The sequence below is a fragment of the Lycium barbarum genome, chromosome 5, assembly GCF_019175385.1.
Source record: "Lycium barbarum isolate Lr01 chromosome 5, ASM1917538v2, whole genome shotgun sequence".
Lineage (NCBI taxonomy): Eukaryota > Viridiplantae > Streptophyta > Magnoliopsida > Solanales > Solanaceae > Lycium > Lycium barbarum.
Window position 1 is genome coordinate 56805971 of NC_083341.1, and position 19780 is coordinate 56825750.

The window sequence follows — 19780 nt, forward strand, 5'->3', positions numbered from 1 at the left end:
TTAAAAAATAACCTAAATGATTTTTTAAAAAAAGATCCCGTCAGCGAAAAGGGTATATTTGCACCATTTTGTAACGGCAGGGGGTATATTTGCACTGCCCTTAGCATGTGTGTACGAGAGTGGAGTGAGAGAGTGCACTGCCCTTAGCATGTGTGTACCATTGACTTAGTAACCATGCTTATTTGTGAATTCTATTACCGTTATGTTACTCTAACCATTGCCGGCCTATGATGCTTATCTGTTGTACTGATACTACCCTTGCTACATCGCTTTCGGGGGGTAGAGTGTTTTAGGATATTGATTGAGTGGAATTTCCGGAAGATGCACGGTGCCTATCTTGAAGGCCTCCATCATTCTCATTCCTAGATGGAGGTTGAGTCTTTATATTCGTTATTGTATTTAGTCTTTGATCTTAGTCTCTCTTGTACTAGTCTAGATCAGCTCATGGGAAAGAAGTAGGATTTATTAAATTGTTGTAAACATTTCTGCTATTTTATTTATATATATTGGTTTGATTCCTAATTTTGATTATGTTATATTTGAAGATTAATGAATCCCGTTCTTCACTTGCAAATGATTCTTGTTTTGGTTTAAGGGTTCGCCTACCGAGGTGGGAACGGTAGGTGCCCGCGCGATCGTAAAATGGGTCGTGACAAAAAAAAAATTAAGAAATACTAATTGAGTATATAACTTAATATCGTTCTAATGAAATAAATGAGAATAATAAGATTTTTTTTATTAATAATAATCAAAACTCTAATATATGTATTTATACAAGTAAAAATAACATGTAATAATAACTGTATTAAATATATTTCAATGCAGGTAATACAAAATAATTAATAAAAATTAAGGTATATTCTATAACGAATTCCTAAAAGATTATCTATTTATATTGTAAATGAATTTTAATTTGTTATTTTAAAAGTATACCATTAGTGACAACCAAAACTCGTTTATATATTGACAGTAGAGAATAAGAGAGAACTGAAACTTAAATATACATACATATATATATATATATATATATATGAAAACTTATATATATGTGTGTGCATACATACATAATATATACTTAAAGCAAGTAATATTAAAATATCAATCATAAAAAGTAATATTATGTTTTGTGATAAATTCATAAAAGGATTATTGTACGTATAATATGAACTTAAATAAGAATTTATAAATATCTAGGTTAAAAAATAAATTTTATATTATATAAAGAGGTATTACATAAATGGAGGATTGATAATATCAAGGGTAAAATACGCATTACATAGGATAAAAGGGGGAGAATGTTTATTGTTCATAGTTGGGGGAGGGGAGGGGGGGGGGGGGGGGTTGAAAATCATTGATACTATATATTTTATGAAATACATTAATATAAAAAATACCTCTATTGATATTTTAGGAATGTAAAAAAGTTATCTTTATGTAATTAAAAAGTTCAAATTTTGAATAACTTGTATTTGTGTAAATTTTTTAAAGTAATTGTAATCTTTTTAATTACCATTTTAAAAAATTGTATTTGTGTGATTTTCCCTTTATTTTGTTAGACCTGAGAGCATTGAAATGAGACATTTTTCAACACTTTTTGTAAATTTTATTTAGAAGATGTATTAATTAAACACGATGTCCTAAATATTCAATAGATGCGTCTATTACGTGCAATTTTAAATGTTTATTTTGCATAATTTCTGTAAACGACGACTAAAGAGTATCGGAGCTTGGGGGAGAGGAAGATTCGGCTGGAAGTTTGAGAGTTTCAAGCTAGGAAGAGAAATGAATATTTTAAGATAAGTGAAAGGGACTGAAGAGAGAGAGAGAGAGAGAGAGAGGGGTTTTTGTAGATTTTAAGACAAGTGAAAGGGATTTAAGTGTATAAGTTTAAACATTCAAACTTTTAAAAATTATGTAATGTAACCCATGCCCCCTTTTCTAAACCCTAATCCGCAAAAATAAGTGAAAAAAAATATGAGTGCAAATTAAAACTTGATAGTGACCTTTTTGCCAAATCTTCTCAACTTTCTCTTTCCTTTTCAATTTGTTATTGATAAAGATACAAAAACCTTTTTCAATTAGCGGGGACTTGTGACGCAACTAGAGGATGAAATGCATTATAAATGTCTTGTCATGTTGTAGCTTTCAATTTGTTATTTTTATTTTCTATTTTTTTTAGCAATTATATTGTAGCTTTCAATGATGTATAGAGAATGCAACTAATCAACCCAACTTCCTTTTATTTCTTGATTAAGGCCCCATTTGTTTGTACTTAATGGGGGTCTGAATCTGAATTGTTAAGATTTCAGCCCATTAAGTGCATTTTTTTTTTTAAATAGTCTCTTAATGCATTTGAAAACATCTGACTCGTTCAGATTTCAAAAAGAATCTTAATGGGATTCAGACTCTTAAAAATGCCAAATTTCTTTGCTTAACAAGGTCATACGTCTGTTTTTTTTCTCTTTATAATTTATGCTTCTCTCTCTCTCTCTATAATTTACCCTTCTCTGTTTATCCACAAGTATCAACGAAGCTCTATCTCCCTCTTTATCAGTAAGCTATTCATCAAATTCTTTCTTCTTGAACAGGTAAGATGTCAGATTTTTTACAAGTGTTCACCTATCTAACAAACATTAATTCGTTAGTTAATACATAAATGGAGTGTTCTTTTTCCTCTTTTAAGTTTTGAATTCAATTGTTTGGTGTTCTTTTTCCAATCCTCATAAGCCAATTGCTAATTTTTGTATTAGAGTTGTGCATTATTTAGTTTCAACCAAGAAACCCTACATTATCTATTTTTATTTTTATTTTTATTTTCAAGATTATTATCTGTACACATTTTGGGTGATGTACATTATAACGACCCGTTTGGTCGTTTAGCAGTTTCAAACTACGAAAATGGTATGGGACTATATTGTATTTATTTATATGATTTTAATATATGAAATGGTGCATGAATTAGTTAAGTAAGTAAGTGGGCCAAGCCCACTACACTTTTTATCTGTGCACGTTATATTCCAAAAGAAAGAGGAAAAAATAGAAGGGAAAATTATTCACTTATTTCTAACCTAGAGGGGAGAAAAAGGACAAACAGAAGGAGCAGTGAAGTTTTATTTTATTTTGACCAAATACAAAGGCAATCAGGTATAGTACAATTAACTTTTATATACTCCTACAAGAAAGTATGTTGCAGAAAGTTTAGTTTAGTATGTTAGTGTTGGCAAGAAGTTATTGGAAGTCAAGGATTACCCTAATAACTAGAGGGGGACCACATGATGATAGAGATTGTAAGATTGATTATAAAATTGATTTCAAGGAGTGGAATTTGCTTCTTCTGTGCAAATTTCGTACTGCAATAATGACTGCTTTTCGATTTTTTTTTTTTTTTCTTTCCTTTTGTTATTTATACTCTACCAACATTATTATCATTATTTTGGGATTTTGGTATGACGGTTTATTATATTAGGTATATGAAATTGATAATTAAGATTTTGGGGAAATTAGAGGTTTCGAGTCCTGGTCCTAAGAAAGGAGAATTAATGATTTGAGAGTCCATTTATGGATGAAATTGACCAATTTTAAAAATATATGATCCTTAGATAATGGGTGAAATTATTTTTCAATAAAATTCCAATCTTGCCCTTGTTGGCCCAAGGCCACTTTTTGGGGTGCGTTTTTGGGTTTTGAATATAAATATAGCAATATGGGTGTCCTTAGATTCGTATTCTAACGTAGATCGCATATTTTATAGATTTTGATCGTTCAGATGCTCTACGCAAAGGGAAGACATTAGTTTGATTGTTTGTGACACCTGCTCGGCATTGAGGTAGGTTACGGTCTACTTTAGTTAGACTCTGATTAGAGAATCGTATGTAGTTGTAGAAAGTGACAGGGATAGCATGATAGGCCTTCGGGCATGAAGTGGAGGCGAATTCCAGTTAAGTTGGTTCTGTCAGCTATTATGTGGGCTTTTCTCCGTATGTGTTATTTTCGGTGATTATCACCTGTTTGTATCTCCATCACATACTAGCTCACTCATCACATGAAAAGGAATGGTAATATTGATAATTGAACAGTGGACAGTAATATGACTTGTACTTGTTGATTTATATTGGTGATATTGTGGAGACTGATATCATGCATGATATGCTTTCCATATTATTGTTGTGATGACTGGTGAGGTGAGTGATTGAGAGACTCCGAGGTCTTTGCCAGAGATTGAGAGTGATTGATAGCCTCCGAGAGTTCTGCCGGAGAGCACGAGTGGTACATGGACTTCGCGGGTCCCCTATGGGTCATAGCTTTGAGGCACTGCCCTTAGCATGTGTGTACGAGAGTGGAGTGAGAGAGGTGAAGGTTGCATTGCATTGCATTCATCCACTCATATATTTGGTTGATCATTGGTGAACTATATCCGACTTGATTGATTTCATAACTCCTTTACACTTTACTTGTATTTGATATGTGACCATACTTGTTTGCTCTATGTGCTACGTGTTAGTATCCACTTCTTCATGCGTTATCTAATCATTGTCGGCCTATGATGCTTACCGGTACTAGTGTTGTACTGATACTACTCTTGCTGCACTTTTGTTGAGTGCGGAGTACGATCCAGGTTCCAGTTCTACACCCTGTGGCTGATACGCGAGGGTGACATCTTTCAGTCATTCAGGGTGAGCTACTTGGTCATCCGTGGCCCCTGAAGGATCTCTTCTATTTATTTCTGTTTTTGTATTCGACAGACAATATATATCCTTCGGGTATTTTCAGACTTATATTCCGTACTATGTTAGTGCTCTTGTACCCTTTGACCAGATTTTGGGGTTGTCGCGACATTTCTAGTTATGATAAGTATTTAAGACTTGATAACTTATTCTCATTTAATTTTCGCTTATTTAACTTGTTATTACTAATGTGGTTCGCCTACTAGGAGGGATAGTGTAGGTGTCACCACGACTCGCGAATTGGGTCGTGATAAGTTGGTATCAGAGCTTCTAGGATAATTGGTCTAATGAGTACAAGAGCAATGTCTAGTAGAGTCTTGCGGATTGGTACGTAGACGTCCGTACCTATCCTCGAGAGGCTATAGGACATTTAGGAAACACTCCACTTCTTTTTCTCTTTTCGTGCTAGTTCAATCCGATTGGTATCTGGTTCATTCTTTTTGTGCCAGATTGTTCATATTGGTATCTTAACCTTATTTCTATGTTCTCTCACAGATGGTGAGGATGCGATCGACTGCTACTGGAGGCAAGGAGCCTGCACCTGCACCCGCACCCGTTTCCATACACGTTGCCCGAGCAGCTGTCCGTGGGCGAGGCAGGGGACGTGGCAGGGGGCGTGGCAGGGGCAGAGGCCGTGCAGCTATTCCAATTAGGAACCAAGCACCAGCACCTACTCAGGACCCTGACAGAGAGTTGACTCCGAAGCTTGACGACATTCCGGAGGAGGAGATTAGGGCTGCTGAGGCACAGCCTGGGGTCGCTGCTACTCCTGATTTTCAGGAGGCAGTGTTTCTAGTGTTGGGGTACTTTTACAGTTTGGCTCAGGCGGGCATGATTCCAGTTGCTCCAGATGGCTCGCAGACTAGAGTGGGAGGTCATACTCCCGATGCTACCGTTGCTCTAGGATTTCGGACATTAAGGGTATTGCTGGTAGCAGCAGTGGCTCCCCGTATTGATGCTACTCCAGTGCCTGATTTTGCTCTAAGGCCTATGGATGGGCCAGTGTTGACCAGTGAGGAGCGAAACTTGTTCGAGGGGTTTACCAAAATGTCTCCTCCTTGGTTCTATGGTACTCTCGGGGAGGATGCGTATGAGTTTATTGTTAGCTGCCATGAGATGCTTCATAAGTTGGGTGTAGTAGAGTCTCACGGGGTCGATTATGTTTCTTTCCAGTTAGTTGGGGATGCCAAGCAGTGGTGGAGATCGTACATGGAGTGTCGACCAGTTAGATCGCCACCTTTGACCTGGACCCAGTTCTACCAGGTGTTCCTGGAGAAGTATGTCCCTCGTACTCTGAGAGACAACAGAAAGGATGAGTTTTCGACATTGGAGCAGCGGGGTAGGTCGGTTGTGGAGTATGAGACCAGATTTCTCGCTTTGTCCGGTTATGCGACGGCATTACTTCCCACAAAGGCTGAGAGAGTGAGGAGATTTGTGAAGGGTTTGGACCTTCCGCATCGGCTGGCGACCTTACAGTTGGAGGCTTCTGGGGCCTCATTTCAGTCAGTAGTAGAGCATGCCAAGAGGGTTGAGTCAGAGATGGGTCGGCCACATAGTGGGGGTGGCGACAAGAAAGCTCGTAGATTTGACAGTTTCAGAGGTCCTATTAGAGGTGGGGGACACCATGACAGGGTTCGTCATCATCCCTACAGCCGCCCCATCCAGTCATCACTACAGGCTTTAGCAGGTGGTTCTTCAGGTTATAGCGGGCACAGTTCTGAGCAGACTTCCCGAGGGTCTTACTCTCGACCTTCAGACCGCGGAGGGTATTCTAGTTCTTCTATGACAGTTCACCAACCTATGGCCAGAGGAGCATGTTTTGAGTGTGGTGAGACAGGGCATTACACGAGAGAGTGTCCTTGATCCAGGCAGGGTTCCAGAGTTCCGACATCTAGGCCTCCAGCACTGCCAGCTAGAGGAAGAGGATATTCTAGTAAAGAAGGTTCGCAGACGGGCAGGGGTGGCCATCAGCCTAGCAGAGGTGGTCATCAGTCCGGTAAGGGCAGCGCTCAGTCAGTGAGAGGAGGATCTCAGGTAGTCCGTGGTGGTCGTGGCGGCACACAGTCCGAGGGTGGACGTGCCCATTTTTATGCTTTTCTGGGTAGACCAGAGGCCGAGGCCTTTGATGCGGTTATCACAGGTATTATTTTGGTTTGTCATCGATCAACTTCTATCTTATTTGATCCGGGTTCTACTTTCCCTTATGCGTCCACCTATTTCTCTACGGGTCTAAATATGTTTTGTGATATGCTTGATGTACCTATTCGTGTCTCTACTCCTGTCGAAGATTCTGTGATAGTAGATCGGGCCTATAGGTCTTGCGTGGTCATGTTTATGGGGTATGATACTTGGGTAGACTTGGTTATTTTGAATATGGTGGCCTTTGATATTATTTTGGGCATGGACTGGTTATCTCCTTATCATGCTATTTTAGACTGTCATGCCAAGACAGTCATGTAGGCCATGCCAGGTATTCCACGGTTAGAGTGGAAGGGTACTCCTAGTCCAGCACCTAAGAAGATCATATCATTTCTTCGGGCGAAGAAGTTAGTGGATAAGGGATGTTTTGCATATTTGGCTCATATTCGAGATACTAGTGTGGATACTCCTTGCATAGAGTCAGTGCCAGTTGTTTGTGAGTTCTCAGAGGTTTTCCCTACAGATTTGCCTAGTATGCCGCCTGATCGAGATATTGACTTTAGCATTGACTTGGAGCCAGGCACCCGATCTATTTCTATTCCACCCTATCGGATGGATCTAGCAGAGTTGAGAGAGTTGAAGGAGCAGTTATAAGACTTGTTGAGCAAAAGATTTATTAGACCCAGTATTTCTCCTTGGGGTGCTCCCATTCTGTTCGTGAAGAAAAAAAATGGTACCATGCGAATGTGTATCGATTATCGGCAATTAAACAAGGTTACAATCAGAAATAAGTATCCAATACCCCGCATTGATGACTTATTTTATCAGCTTCAGGGTGCGTCGATCTTTTCTAAGATTGATTTAAGGTCAGGCTATCATCAGTTGAAGATTCGAGCGGAGGATGTTCCGAAGACCGCTTTCAGGACCCGTTATGGTCATTATGAGTGCTTGGTAATGTCTTTCGGGCTTAGTAATGCCCCTGCAGCCTTCATGAATTTGATGAATGGGATCTTCCAACCTTACTTAGATTCATTTGTGATCGTGTTTATTGATGACATCCTGGTGTGCTCTCGGAGTAAGGAAGATCATGAGAAGCATCCGAGGATCGTGCTTGGCCTGTTGAAGGAGAAGAAATTGTATGCCAAGTTTTCAAAGTGTGAGTTCTAGCTCAGTTCCATAGCATTTTTGGGACATGTTGTGTCCAAGGATGGGATTATGGTTGATCCCAAGAAGATTGAGGCAGTTAGAGATTGGGCCAGACCTACTTCAGTGACTGAGATTCGGAGCTTCGTAGGCCTTGCGAGTTATTATCGCCGATTTGTGAAGGGATTTTCTTCTATTGCTTCCCATTTGACTAGGTTGACTCAGAAGAATGTGCCTTTCCAGTGGTCCAATGAATGTGTGGAGAGCTTTTAAAAGCTCAAGGCTTTGTTGACTTCAGCCCCGATTTTGGCTTTACCTGTAGAGGGAAAGGACTTTACTATTTATTGTGATGCTTCTCGGATTGGCTTGGGTTGTGTGCTGATGCAAGAGGGTAGGGTGATCGCGTATGCTTCGAGACAGTTGAAGGTTCACGAGAAACACTACCCCACTCATGACTTAGAGTTGGCTGCAGTAGTCTTCGCTTTGAAGATTTGGAGACATTACTTGTATGGAGTCCATTGTGAGGTGTTCACGGATCACCGTAGTCTTCAGCATGTGTTTAATCAGCGGGACCTAAATTCGAGGCAGCGTAAATGGATGGAGTTGCTTAAGGACTATGATATCACCATTCTTTATCATCCGGGAAAGACAAATGTGGTAGCTGATGCGTTGAGCCGAAAGGCAGTGAGTATGGGTAGCTTGGCGCGTTTGATTGTGGGAGAGCGTCCTTTAGCCATGGAGGTGCATTGTTTGGCTAATAGTATGGTGAGACTCGATATTTCAGAACCTGGTAAGGTTCTCTAGCTTTTGTGGAGGCGAGGTCATCTCTTTTGGAGCAAATTAGGGCCCAGTAGTTTGAGGATGTGAAATTGTGCAAAATTCGGGATAAGGTGCTAAGTGGCGAAGCCAAGGAGGCTATTATTGATGATGAGAGTGTTTTGAGGATTAAGGGGCGCATTTGCGTTCCTAGAGTTGGTGATTTAATTTCGTTGATCTTGAAAGAGGCTCATAGTTCTAGATATTCCATTTATCCAGGAGCAACAAAGATGTATCGTGACTTGAGGCAACACTACTGGTGGGGTAGAATGAAGAGAGACTTTGTGGAGTTTGTTGCTCAGTGTTCGAATTGCCAGCAGGTTAAGTATGAGCACCAGAGACCAGGTGGTGTGCTTCAGAGGATGCCCATTCCCGAGTGGAAATGGGAAAGGATCGCTATGGATTTCGTAGTTGGTCTTCCGAAGACTCTGGGCAAGTTTGATTCGATTTGGGTTATCGTGGATAGGTTGACTAAGTTCTCGCACTTCATTCCGGTTCAGACTGCTTATAACGCGGAGAAGTTGGCCAGGATCTACATCCGAGAGATAGTGTGATTACATGGGGTGCCTATTTCCATCATTTCAGACAGAGGCACTCAGTTTAATTCCCATTTCTGGAGGACCTTGCAAAGGTAATTGGGAACGCAGTTGGATCTTAGCACCGCCTTTCACCCGCAGACAGATGGTCAGTCCGAGAGGACTATTCAAGTGCTTGAGGATCTTGTGTTATTGATTTTGGTGGTCATTGAGACCAGTTCTTACCCTTGGCTAAGTTCGCATACAATAATAGCTATTACTCTAGTATTGATATGGCGCCATTCAAGGCTTTATACGGTAGGAGGTGTCGTTCTCCTATTGGACGGTTCGATGCTTTTGAGGTGAGACCTTGGGGTACTGACTTGTTGAGGGATTCCTTGGATAAGGTAAAGTTGATTCAGGAAAAGCTTATTGCGGCTCAGAGTAGGCAAAAGGAGTATGCGGACCGAAAGGTTCGTGATATGGAGTTCATGGTTGGTGACCAAGTCCTATTGAAGGTTTCGCCCATGAAGGGTGTAATGCGATTTGGGAAGAAGGGCAAGTTGAGCCCGAGGTTTATTGGCCCTTTTGAGATTCTTCGTGGTGTCGGTGAGGTGGCTTATGAGTTGTCTTTTCCACCAGGTTTAGCAGGTGTTCATCCGGTATTCCATGTTGAAGAAGTACCATTCAGATGGGTCGTATATCATTAGGTGGGATTCAGTATTATTTGATAAGAATTTGTCCTTCGAGGAAGAGCCGATCGCAATCTTGGATAGGCAAGTGAGAAAGTTGAGGTCCAAGGAAATTGCTTCAGTCAAGGTGCAGTGGAAGCACCGTCCGGTTGAGGAGGCCACTTGGGAGACCGAGGCAGATATGCGGAGTTGATATCCTCAGCTGTTCGATAGTTCAGGTACCTTCTTTTCTCCACCTTTACCGTTGTCACTCGAGGACGAGCGATTGTTTGATTGGTATCTGATATAACGAACCGTTTGGTCGTTTAGCACTTTAAAACTACGAAAATGGTATGGGACTATATTGTATTTATTTATATGATTTTAATATATGAAATGGTGCATGAATTAGTTAAGTAAGTAAGTGGGCCAAGCCCACTACCCTTTTTATCTGTGCACGTTATATTCCAAAAGAAAGAGGAAAAAATAGAAGGGAAAATTATTCACTTATTTCTAACCTAGAGGGGAGAAAAAGGACGAACAGAAGGAGCATTGTCAATTAATGTTGAAGGAGCAGTGAAGTTTTATTTTATTTCGACCAAATACAAAGGCAATCAGGTATAGTACAATTAACTTTTATATACTCCTACAAGAAAGTATGTTGCAGAAAGTTTAGTTTAGTATGGTAGTGTTGGCAAGAAGTTATTGGAAGTCAAGGATTACCCTAATAACTAGAGGGGGACCACATGATGATAGAGATTGTAAGATTGATTATAAAAGTGATTTCAAGGAGTGGAATTTGCTTCTTCTGTGCAAATTTCGTACTGCAATAATGACTACTTTTGGATTTTTTTTTTGTTTTCTTTCCTTTTGTTATTTATACTCTACCAACATTATTATCATTATTTTGGGATTTTGGTATGACGGTTTATTATATTAGGTATATGAAATTGATAATTAAGATTTTGAGGAAATTAGAGGTTTCGAGTCCTGGTCCTAAGAAAGGAGAATTAATGATTTGAGAATCCATTTATGGATAAAACTGACCAATTTTAAAAATATATGATCCTTAGATAATGGGTGAAATTATTTTTCAATAAAATTCCAATCTTGCCCTTGTGGGCCCAAGACCACTTTTGGGGTGCGTTTTTGGGTTTCGAATATAAATATAGCAATATGGGTGTCCTTAGATTCGTATTCTAATGTAGATCGCATATTTTATAGATTTTGATCGTTCAAAGGCTCTACGCAAAGGGAAGACATTAGTTTGATTGTTCGTGGCACCCGCTCGGCATTGAGGTAGGTTACGGTCTACTTTAGTTAGACTCTGATTAGAGAATCGTATGTAGTTGTAGAAAGTGACGGGGATAGCATGATAGGCCTTTGGGCATGAAGTGGAGGCGAATTCCAGTTAAGTTAGTTCTGTCAGCTGTTATGTGGGCTTGTCTCCGTATGTGTTATTTTCGGTGATTATCACCTGTTTGTATCTCCGTCACATACTAGCTCACTCATCACATGAAAAGGAATGGTAATATTGATAATTGAACAGTGGACAGTAATATGACTTGTACTTGTTGATTTTATATTGGTGATATTGTTGAGACTGATATCATGCATGACATGCTTTCCATATTATTGTTGTGATGATTGGTGAGGTGAGTGATTGAGAGACTCCGAGGTCTTTGTCGGAGATTGAGAGTGACAGAGAGACTCCGAGGTCTTTGCCGGAGATTGAGAGTGATTGATAACCTCCGAGGTTCTGCCAGAGAGCACGAGTGGTACATGGACTTTGAGGCACTGCCCTTAGCATGTGTGTACGAGAGCGGAGTGAGAGAGGTGAAGGTTGCATTGCATTGCATTCATCCACTCATATATTTGGCTGATCATTGGTGAATTATATCCGTCTTGGTTGATTTCATCACTCCTTTACACTTTACCTGTATTTGATATGTGACCATACCTGTTTGCTCTATGTGCTACGTGTTAGTTTCCACTTCTTCATGCGTTATCTAATCATTGTCGGCCTATGATGCTTACCGGTACTAGTGTTGTACTGATACTACTCTTGCTGCACTTTTGTTGAGTGCAGAGTACGATCCAGGTTCCAGTTCTACACCCTGTGGCTGATACGCGAGGGTGACATCTTTCAGTCATTCAGGGTGAGCTACTTGGTCATCCGTGGCCCCTGAAGGACCTCCTCTATTTATTTCTGTTTTTGTATTCGACAGACAATATGTATCCTTCGGGTATTTTTAGACTTATATTTCGTACTATGTTAGTGTTCTAGTACCCTTTGACCAGATGTTGGGGTTGTCGCGACATTTCTAGTTATGATAAGTATTTAAGACTTGATAACTTATTCTTATTTAATTTTCCGCTTATTTAACTTGTTATTAGTAATGTGGTTCGCCTACTCGGAGGGATAGTGTTGGTGCCACCACGACTCGCAAATTGGGTCGTGATATACATGTTCTTCCTAGTGCTATTGAATCTTGTGTAGTGTTAGCTGCGTTAAAATTGGGAAACTAGTCCATGGGTATGGTTTAACAACTGGGTTTGCATTAGATTCGTTTGTTGAAGCTTCTTTAGTTCATATGTATGTGAAAGGTAATAAGTTGGGATGTGCATGTAAGGTGTTTGATAAAATGCTTGAACCAAATGTGATTTCTTGGAGTGCTTTGGTTTCTATCACCTAGCGGAAAACCAAATTCTAATTGAGAAAGAAAACCTATCTTATCTATATATGTCCATATATCGTATCCTGTTCATCTTCCTCTATATCTATTCAATGTTTTGGTTTCTTTTAAACTTCCTTAGAATTATTTTTCAACTTCGTATACCGGTCATTTTATGTTTTGGTGGTCTTTTCAACTACTATCTCTAAGTTTTTGAAATCTTATAATTGCCAACTATTAACCATTGCAGATTCATTGATGTTCTCTTTTGGGAGTACATTCTCCATGGGTCTCTTCCTCATCCGTTCACTAATTTGTTTTTGGTTATATAAATAATGACAGCTAAACTATACCGAATACAAGGTTAGATGTTACAAATTTCCATTTTACACTTTTTAATGAACTTTAGTTGTTGTTCCTTTTAGCTTTGCGGTTAAACACATTCATTCACAACCTTCCAATATACAGTTTGTCTCTATCTATAAATTGGACTAGAAAATTTCAGTCCACTACTTTTGTGTTTCATCCTCTTGTCTAGTTTCTTAGCCTATTCTGTATGTTGGATCCATACTGTTATATATACATTGAAGAGAAAGTAGATGCATGTTAGCCTAGTAGGTGATAGTTCTTTAATTAATAAGTTTCATATACATGTTTCTGAACTCAAATAGGTTGAGCTGAATTACATTTAACTGCAAGCACTGTTTAATGTATATAGATCCTACTTGAATGACCAGATAGAAGATATGCCTTGCTTCATCTTGTGCAAACTGGTTTTCTAAATAGAATTAAGGCAGCAACTCAAGGATTCAACCCTACTAACTATGACCTTTCTAGTTACATTAGTGGAGCATCATTAGATTATAACTTAAAGAAGTACTTGAAGGATAACTTTCAGAAGTTCCTATGAGGGGTATATCACATTCTAGAAAAAGAAAATTGCTTGTGCATTTTCACTATGACCTTTCTTTTAGTCAATATGCTATGATGATCATTAGAATTTTATATTTCAGTTATGGAACAAGCTAGTGAAAATTCAAGATTGACTTGGAGATTGGAGGTAGTAAAAACATTTTTAGAAACTTGTATTCAAGAAGTGTCATTGAATGGGAGACAAGGAAGTAGTTTGAAGCTAGATTGATGGAACAAGGTTAAGGTTGTTCTGCAAACTTCTCATGACTTTATAGTCACACAAAAGAAGATGAAGAACCATTATGATTATCTAAAAGAAAAATATCAAGCTTGGTTGCCAATAACTAAAAAGACTGGTAATATTTATGATCCAGCAACCAATACCATTCTAATGTCTAACGAGGAGTGGGATGAGTACATAAAGGTTAGTTCATTATCTAGTAATTTTTTTTTCTCTTTTTTGTTTTAAGGAGAAATAGTTTGAAGTGTATATTGAAAGTATGATCTCTTAAATTTGGATATAGGCTCATCCAAAAGCCAAGACATTGAGGAGTGCACCTCTACCCTTTTCGGAACTTTGTACAACATTATTTGAGGGTTCTACTGCAACAGGAATTCATGGTTGGAGTCCAAGTTGTACTACTCCGCGGCCCGGTGCCTCTTCTGTATCTACTAATAGAGATATAGATTCACTTGATGACATTGAGGATCTACTTGGTGACAAAAATAAAGGAGCTTCTAAAGATTCTCCATCTCAATCTTCAATCCCAATTGAAAAAAAGAATTTGGGAAAGAAAAGAAAAAATGCATCGTCCCGATTAGAAATTGATGAGAAGATGAGTGCTGCATTGGAGTTACTGATTAACAAAAACAATGGACCTGATGTTGAAGAATGTATAGAAAAACTAGACAGGCTTGGATGGGAAGAGCCATTGTACTCTGCAGCTCTTAGTATATTTTGTGAAGGTGATAGCTACACAAAAACATGGATGAAACTGTGAGGGGTCGACAAATTAGAGAATTATGTCAGAACCATGGGGAAAAATTTGGGAATTCTTTAATTTTTCTAATTAGCTAGTATCTATGTTAGATGCAGATTTTATGGAATCTAGTCTTTTTTTTTTTAATTATAACCTCCGGAACTTTGTAGTAATATATTATGCTTATGGAACATATTTTATTGGTGAAAAATGCTACTTGTATGTCCTGTTATGCTTGATGAGTATAGAATAATTTTTTATAACCATTGTATTGTTGTCATGTAACTTTTTTATCTTGGTGAAATACATAGGTAGTTGTGCTTACGATTGTGTATTGTATCTTTTTTTCTTGGTAAAACAGATTCAACATGGATATCGATGATCAAATATTATGGTTGATGAGCTTGTATTAGCAGAGAAATCGTTATAGAATCAAGTATGATAGAAGAATTAGAGATTTAACATCATCTTTATCTGGTCAAAAGTATACATTAGAACTATTATCTGGCTCTAATCGACAATGTATAGAATTGATGCGCATGTCACGTGATGCATATGTTCGGCTACGTCAACATTTTAGACATAATGGATGGCTCATAGATAGCAAACATATATCTGTCGAAGAGAAGATAGCAATATTCTTAACTATTATAGGACATAACGAGCGTTACGTCGTAATCAAGAGAAGATTTCAACATTCTTAGCAAACAATTCATAAGTATTTTCACGAGGTTCTTGGGGCAATGATGAATTTTGCAAAAGAGATGATAGCACCTACAAAATTTGATTCGAATATGAATATTCCTGGTGCTCATAACAGGTTACGAAGAATTTTTAAGGTATTATTTGTTAAACGATCATTAAAGAATTTCACAAGTTTTTTTTTCTTCATTTTGTTGACATATATTTATAAATTGGAAGGGAGCAATAGGTGCACTAGACGGGACATTAGTACATGCCGTTGTTCCCGCTAATGAACAAATTGTTTACAGAGGAAGGGGAAAAGGTAAATGCTATCAAAATGTTCTGGCAATATGTGACTTCAATATGGTATTCACTTATGTTTATGTTGGATGGGAAGGGGTAGCACATGATGCACGCGTTCTAACTGAGATTGCATCTAATCCAGATAATGGCTTTTCATTTCCTCCACCTAGTAAGTCATACAACTTAAACAATTGAAATGCTTATTTAGCTTTTCGATATGATCACCTAACTTATTTTATTTTAATGTCAGATAAACACTATCTATGTGATGCGGCATATCCTAATACTCGAGGATTTCTAGCACCGTATCGTAATATTCGATATTGGTTAGGAGATTATCATCGTAGGCGTGCCATAACGAAGGAGGAAAAGTTTAATCATGCTCATGCACAGCTTAGAAACGTTATTGAACATTCCTATGGAGTACTGAAAGCAAGATTTCCTATATTGGACAAGATAGCTCCATATCCTATTAATATCCAAAGAGACGTTGTTATTGCATGTTTTGTCGTTAATAATTTTATCAGGAAGGAGCGCATCAATGATGACTTGTTTAATCATTTTGATACGCCTCAAGTGATATTTGATGAAGAAGGACAACAAGAAGAAGCATTAGATGAAACAAATGGACCTAGTTGGACAGTTGAAGATTCTCAGATAATGACCGATATGAGGGAGCAACTTGCACTCCAACCAATGCAAAGAAGATGAAATACTTGAGAGTTCTATATTTTAGTTATTTGAATTTTTTAACAGTGTTGGAGTGTTACAATTTGATTATTGTTAGTTAATTATTCAAATATTCTAATATTTATGTGTCTAAATCAGAACTGTATTTGAGGTATTACTTTACTTTGTTGGATAGGTTTAATTTATAGATTAATTTATGTTAAATTTAAATTTTTTGATTGCATTTTATAAACAATTTATTTTTAAGGATATATCATTTTTTGAATAATTCTGATTGTTCAATAATTGTATCAAACATAAAATATTCATTTATATCTTTAAATACTTTAATTTATCTCTCAAATAATATTTTTTTTGTTTATGTTAATATTTGTTTGATATAATTTTTAATTTGAATTATATATTTATTCTGTTTAAATATTGATATATTATACAGATTCAGATGATGAAAAACAAACAGTCTTAATCATTCAGTGTTCAGATTTACATACAACATCTTAATATTCAGATGTGTATTCAGATTCAGGCGTCTTAATATAAAAAAAAACAAAAAAACAAATGCAGCATGAGAGTCTCACTTTTTAACTTTTGAAAATATAACTATTTAAACTGCAACTTTTCTCTAGTGCAGCATTAGCTGTGCACTTCTTTCATCAAAACATTATCTGAAACTCGTGCAAACGCTAAGTTAAAATAAAAAATAAAAAATCGTACGTGCTTCAGTTATTCTTATCTGTTAAAATTTACGTCTTCAGTTTACACTTTAATTTCTTATAAACATTAAACAAAATCTCGAAAGTACTACATTTATTTTTGTAATTTGCAGGTCCAGTAATTCAACAACTATAGTTTATGAAAGAAAAAGAACAAACGAATATTAGTAAAATACATGATAAAGACAAAGTAACAAATTGCACAATTAATCGTGTTGCAAAATAGAATTTAACTTAAAATCGTCGGTACATATAGATCGCGATGAATTATGTGTTTGGGACGCGCAAAGCAAGTTTACATTAAATCGTATTTAATTTAATGCAACAACTTGAAGTAGGGTCATTCTGTATTCTTTTTTTGAAGTTTAAAACATAAAATGTGGAAGGATTGAGGGAAGAGACCGATGGCTAGTGTTCATAAAGATCTGTTTTTTTTCAAAACCTATGAAGTTTTGCATGTTTTTCGTCAAAATGTGTGTTATTTATACTTATTTTGGTTGTTTCGATCTTTCTTTTTCTATTTTTGCTTTTTGAAATTACATTATGGTCTATTGCTAGACTTTTGATTGATTATTCTTATTTTTAAATCGTGATTGATCAGCGTCTCTATTGTTCGTATGTCGATCATATAAATGCCTAGGTGTAGAAGAAGAGGAAGAAAAATACTCCCCATTCTTGTTGTAACGATCCGTTAGGTCATTATGGGGGTGATTTAGTAAACTAGACCTCCGTTGGGAATTCTGAGGCCGCGGGTGAGTCTGTAACGTTTATTTATTTATATGTGCATGTTTGGATTGCGTCTGTAGGGCCTCGGATTGGTGTTGGAATTTTTGGGCGAAACCCGAGCTACTGGCAAACATAGACTGCCGCAGCGGGTATGGGACTGTTGTAGCGGGTCCATCGTAGCGGGTAAAGGCTCGCTGCTGTAAAGCGGGGGAAATTAATGAGGTCCGCCATAACGGGACATTTTCCGCTACAGCGAGATCGCTGCAGCGAGACATTGACCACTGCAGCGGTCAACGGGAGGCAGAATCAGCGTTTTATATTCTTATTTCCGAACCCATTCCCTACATAACTCCAAAACAGTTCCGAAGAACTCTTGTGGCGAAATTCTAAGGCTAGGGCTAAAACACTCTTGAAAGGTAAGTCTCAACCCTCTTCTTTGTTCATTCCATCATCACGTTGAGTTCCATGATTAGTTTAAGGTTCGTTAATGGTGAAAGAAAAGGGATAGAACCCTAGAAGTTGTGAACCCTTGAATAATTGATGGGTTATTGATTTTATTGTTGTTTAATCATCTAGGAATATAGATTACCACTTCCTAGGATGAGAATTTGATTATTAATGGTGAGAATGATGTATTGAGACTTAGAGTTTCATAAAGATTGTAACTTTAGCATAAAAACTACTTGTAAAAGGGTTGAATTGATTAGAAACCCATGAATAAGAATTGTCACGACCCATCTAGAGGGTCGCGACGAGCGCCCGGTGCTAGCCCACCCGGGCACCCCTTGGCTTACACTTACACTTACATCTAGGTGAGCCACATAATAAAACATATACATATATACTCATCCAGCATACTAGTCCCATTGGACAACGATAACTTTTATATCAACCTTGGCATCCGTGCCATACCCAAGTACATAAGCCGACAAGGCTAACAAAATGATGTACAAAATATAGGCCGACGAGGCCAAACATATCTAACCATATACATATGTCTACGATCCTCTAAGGAGAGTATAACATATCATATAGGCGGGACAGAACCCCGCTATGCCCATAATTATGTACACAAAAGAATAAGTACCCAAAAGCTATGGCTCCGAATGAAATGGAGCTCTGCTATGTAGTCCCTGGGATGTAGCTATGGATCAATCCTGTCTTCCTGTGCACCTGCGGGCATGACGCAATGTCCACAAACAAAAGGACGTCAGTATGAAGAATGTACTGAGTATGTAAAGCATGATCAATATCAATGTAGAAGCATAATAAGCAACCTGAAAGATGACACAGGATGGGAGATAGTAATATCATCGTCATAAGCACTTACTTGCCTTTCATAGGGACTTTCCATTTCTAATGTGTATTTGTGTACATATATCCATATCCGTATCCGTTCTATATTTGTACTCGTATTCATATACATACCCTTATTCACATTCATATCGTATTAAATTTGTATCCATACTCGTGTCTATATCATATTCACAATCATATCATATACATAGCATTTACATAGCATACCCGACCATGCAGGATCGGTGTTTCATACATACTTGGCCAACCAAGGCTCAAGGTTACACATACCTGGCCCTACCAAGGCTTCAGGGTTACCCGTACCATCTGCAGAGGTGTGCGCGCGTTACATAATTATATACATATTTACTTACATATCCTACCCGGCCTCATAAGCTCGGGATTCCATAATAGTCATACATAGATACATATACATACTAGCTCATAAGCATCCTTACTATTATAATTACTATCATCATCGTCATCGTTATCGTCATCGCTATTACCATCATAGTCGTCATCCATATCATTTTCACTATTATCGTCATTCATCACATCTATTTTTATAGGCTTACTCGTCATACGAGGAACTTAGTACAATCGTAGCGTATCAAGAATCGTGAGCTTACAAGCTCGGAAGATCAAATCATTTGAAAGATATCATAATCTTATAGAAGATTTAGACATTTGGCCAAGGAACCATGCCTTATGAAAAAAGGGTTATCTTTACATACCTTTCCGTTCAACTATTTACCACTTGCATGTTCTCCTTCAACGCTCGCGTTTCTACCTT

The 19780-nt window shown here is 37.8% G+C and overlaps 3 protein-coding genes across 4 annotated transcripts; all 3 read left to right on the plus strand.

Annotated features, from left to right (window-relative positions):
• The first annotated feature begins 2381 nt into the window (after positions 1 to 2381).
• On the plus strand, positions 2382 to 12372 carry LOC132640852 (uncharacterized). Of its 2 annotated transcripts, XM_060357645.1 has the most exons (3): positions 2382 to 2588; positions 5220 to 6864; positions 12098 to 12372. In XM_060357645.1, the coding sequence occupies exon 2, from the start codon at positions 5220 to 5222 to the stop codon at positions 6585 to 6587; it is 1368 nt and encodes a 455-aa protein (XP_060213628.1). In that variant the 5' UTR covers positions 2382 to 2588; the 3' UTR covers positions 6588 to 6864; positions 12098 to 12372. The 2 variants fall into 2 exon arrangements, 1 of the variants encoding a protein (XP_060213628.1); XR_009582461.1 differs by lacking the exon at positions 5220 to 6864.
• Positions 12373 to 13422: 1050 nt separating this feature from the next.
• Positions 13423 to 14746, plus strand: LOC132640853 (uncharacterized). The gene is made up of 3 exons (XM_060357646.1): positions 13423 to 13596; positions 13697 to 14019; positions 14120 to 14746. The coding sequence occupies exons 2-3, from the start codon at positions 13885 to 13887 to the stop codon at positions 14594 to 14596; spliced, it is 612 nt and encodes a 203-aa protein (XP_060213629.1). The 5' UTR covers positions 13423 to 13596; positions 13697 to 13884; the 3' UTR covers positions 14597 to 14746.
• Positions 14747 to 15333: 587 nt separating this feature from the next.
• Positions 15334 to 16318, plus strand: LOC132642479 (uncharacterized). The gene is made up of 2 exons (XM_060359647.1): positions 15334 to 15731; positions 15855 to 16318. Exons 1-2 carry the CDS (start codon positions 15623 to 15625, stop codon positions 16271 to 16273), a joined length of 528 nt encoding a protein of 175 aa, XP_060215630.1. The 5' UTR covers positions 15334 to 15622; the 3' UTR covers positions 16274 to 16318.
• The last annotated feature ends 3462 nt before the right edge of the window (positions 16319 to 19780 follow it).